This window comes from Cyprinodon variegatus, unplaced genomic scaffold, assembly GCF_000732505.1.
Source record: "Cyprinodon variegatus isolate N-32 unplaced genomic scaffold, C_variegatus-1.0 Scaffold1085, whole genome shotgun sequence".
NCBI lineage: Eukaryota > Metazoa > Chordata > Actinopteri > Cyprinodontiformes > Cyprinodontidae > Cyprinodon > Cyprinodon variegatus.
The window spans coordinates 219,279-221,850 of record NW_015151538.1 but is presented as its reverse complement, the minus strand read 5'-3'; the positions used below and the strand labels follow the sequence as shown (position 1 = coordinate 221,850).

Sequence of the window (2,572 nt, the reverse complement as noted above, 5' to 3'; positions counted from 1 at the left end):
TCTATCTATCTATCTATCTATCTATCTATCTATCTATCTATCTATCTATCTATCTATCTATCTATCTATCTATCTATCTATCTATCTATCTATCATCTATCTATCTATCTATCATCTATCTATCTATCATCTATCTATCTGTCATCTATCATCCATCTAATCTAGCTAGCTAACTAGCTATCTAGATATACATCTATATATATCTATATATCTATACATAGATGTGTGTATATATATATATATATATATATATATATATATATATATATATATATATATATATATATATATATATGGAATCTCTATATATGCTATATAATTGGAAATCCTGTCATTGTTTGGCTTTCAGAACGAGGTGGTCGAGGATCTGTTGGCAGAAGACCAAGGAGAGATGCAAGTTAACTCTTTTTATTTATTTCATGTAAAAAAAAAGGTTTTGCTTTATGAATCTCTCACGTCACCTTTATAATTAATGCAAATGTGATTTTTCTCTTTGTGTTTTTCCTTTTGGTAAATTAGCCAGGGGAGCCCAGGACTGGGAAGATGCCTGTTGATCAGGACTGGGCCTCGGTTTATCCTTCAGCAACCCCCTTCAGGTCAAATGCTGTCCCTCTTCCTGTGAGGATGGGTTACCCCGTGAAGGGAGGCGTATCACCGGAGAAGAAGGGCAACCTGGAGTTAGTAAAGGTCAGATTTCATGATGCCTGCAGGATCGCAGCATAAAAAAAGAAAAAAAAAATCTGTGGTTCAAACCCTTTGATTTACAATCATCTCTGAAGTTTTATTTGTTCTGATGAAAGTCCATTGATGGCAGTGAGGGCTGCTGCAGTGCTAGTGGAGCCCCCCCCCACCCGTGTCTCTGCACATGGATTACTGAGCTGCAGTGTCCAAACAACAGCTGCCCCATCTGGACTCGAGCCACTTGCAGATTCACTACATTCACTCGTCACAGCTGGAACTCTGCCGGGTGGCCTGACAATATTGGTTTCATTCTGCCTGAAGGAACTAAATCACATACTTGGCTAAAACGCTTGAACATCACACCTTAGAGATCAGAGAAAAACATTTGAGCAATGTTATACCATTATCACCCACACTAATTCTGATATTAGGAAAACCTATTGTGATTTTTATAACTTATATAATGTTCTCTACTCAAAAGATCAGAAGGATTTTGTTTTTATAATTTGGTCTTCATTCCTTTTTAAACCCAGTTTATTGTGAATCATTTTAATGGTAAGAAAAGGAAGAATAAGCTGTTAGCTCTTCACACAAATGTGCTCCCTGGCTGAATGGTGAGCACCCAGATTCACAGGTTCATGTTAATCAGTTAGAATATCATTGGTAAATTATTTCTTTTTGTAAACAATTTGAACAACCTAAACTCTTACCTCATCTAGAATAATGGCACCCAGAGTTTTGTTCGAATTACAGCTAAATTAAATTAAAAAAATTACATTTCTAGAGAATCAGAGGGCAGACTGTTGCCTTGACTGTAGTTTATCTGACGTTCACTGAAACGCTTCATAATAGGTCACTGTTTGTAATGAAGTCAGCTCTTCCCTGACTGCTTTAAGCACTTAGATGGAAAGTTTAGTGGAAGGAAAAAAGGCTGTTGTTTAACCCGTTTCATAGGTTTTTATTCTTAATACCACAATTGTATTCCAAGGTGAGAAGATTAATCCAGTAAAAAAATGTGAAATAAGGTTAGCAGGCTGCATGTGTGCATCTTTCCTAGGGTTAGGAATTGATACGATTTTCATGATTCCGATTCTCTTGTCGATTCTGTGAAACAATGAACTTGGTAAGTGCATGATGACATTCATCTTACCTTCGCATGGGACGTTCTATTTCTGCCTGCCTCAGTGAAAACAGAAGGCAGTGATCGGGAGCTGCCTGCCTCTGAGCCAGCCAGGCTACCCTTCTCGTCACAGTCATCTAAATCTAATGGAGAAGGCATCCGTTTAATGAAAAAGCATTACTGTACGTTTTCGGGAAATAAACTCATCACCCCCCTGATTTAAATAAAATAAACGAGCTTCACCGTTCTCTCACTCCCTGAACTGTGGAGCAACTTCGTAGCATGTTTAATAACCCCAAAGAGAGAGAGGAAATTGGTTTATTTCCAGAGATGGCATATGATTTACTAGGAACCACATTAAGCACAGCCAGGGATATAAAACTAGCTACTTACCACCAGAGCTGCCTTTCATGCTGGTCGTAACTTTAGCTTCTGTCTGGAAGCATCAAAAACACAGCATTCGTTAAAATGTGTGCCACGTTGTATGCTCAGGTGTTTCTGCATGTTGGATGTATTTCCCCCCATGGATGTAATTGCCACTTTGCAATGATTGCAAAGCGCCTTGTTGCCATCTTTCTTTTCCTTACAATGAAGCCAAACATTTCTAGACTTATGCCTGGTCCCGTCGTACTTGCTTACTGAATGCTGTGTGTGTAACTTGCATAAAAAATAGGGATGCACAATATTGGGATTTCTGCCGATATTTTAAAACTCATGTAGCCAATAACCGATATCGATACCGATGTTAAAGCTGGACAAAAGTAAGTAGTC

The 2,572-nt window shown here is 38.2% G+C and overlaps 1 protein-coding gene across 1 annotated transcript in view; it reads left to right on the top strand.

Annotated features, from left to right (window-relative positions):
- mrps35 (mitochondrial ribosomal protein S35) overlaps nucleotides 1-2,572 on the top strand; it is an 18,501-nt gene that overhangs the window by 2,556 nt on the left and 13,373 nt on the right. Inside the window, exons 2-3 of the mRNA XM_015400229.1 lie at nucleotides 350-393; nucleotides 520-687. Coding sequence (XP_015255715.1) covers nucleotides 350-393; nucleotides 520-687 — 212 coding nt within the window. The remainder of the gene's footprint in view (nucleotides 1-349; nucleotides 394-519; nucleotides 688-2,572) is intronic.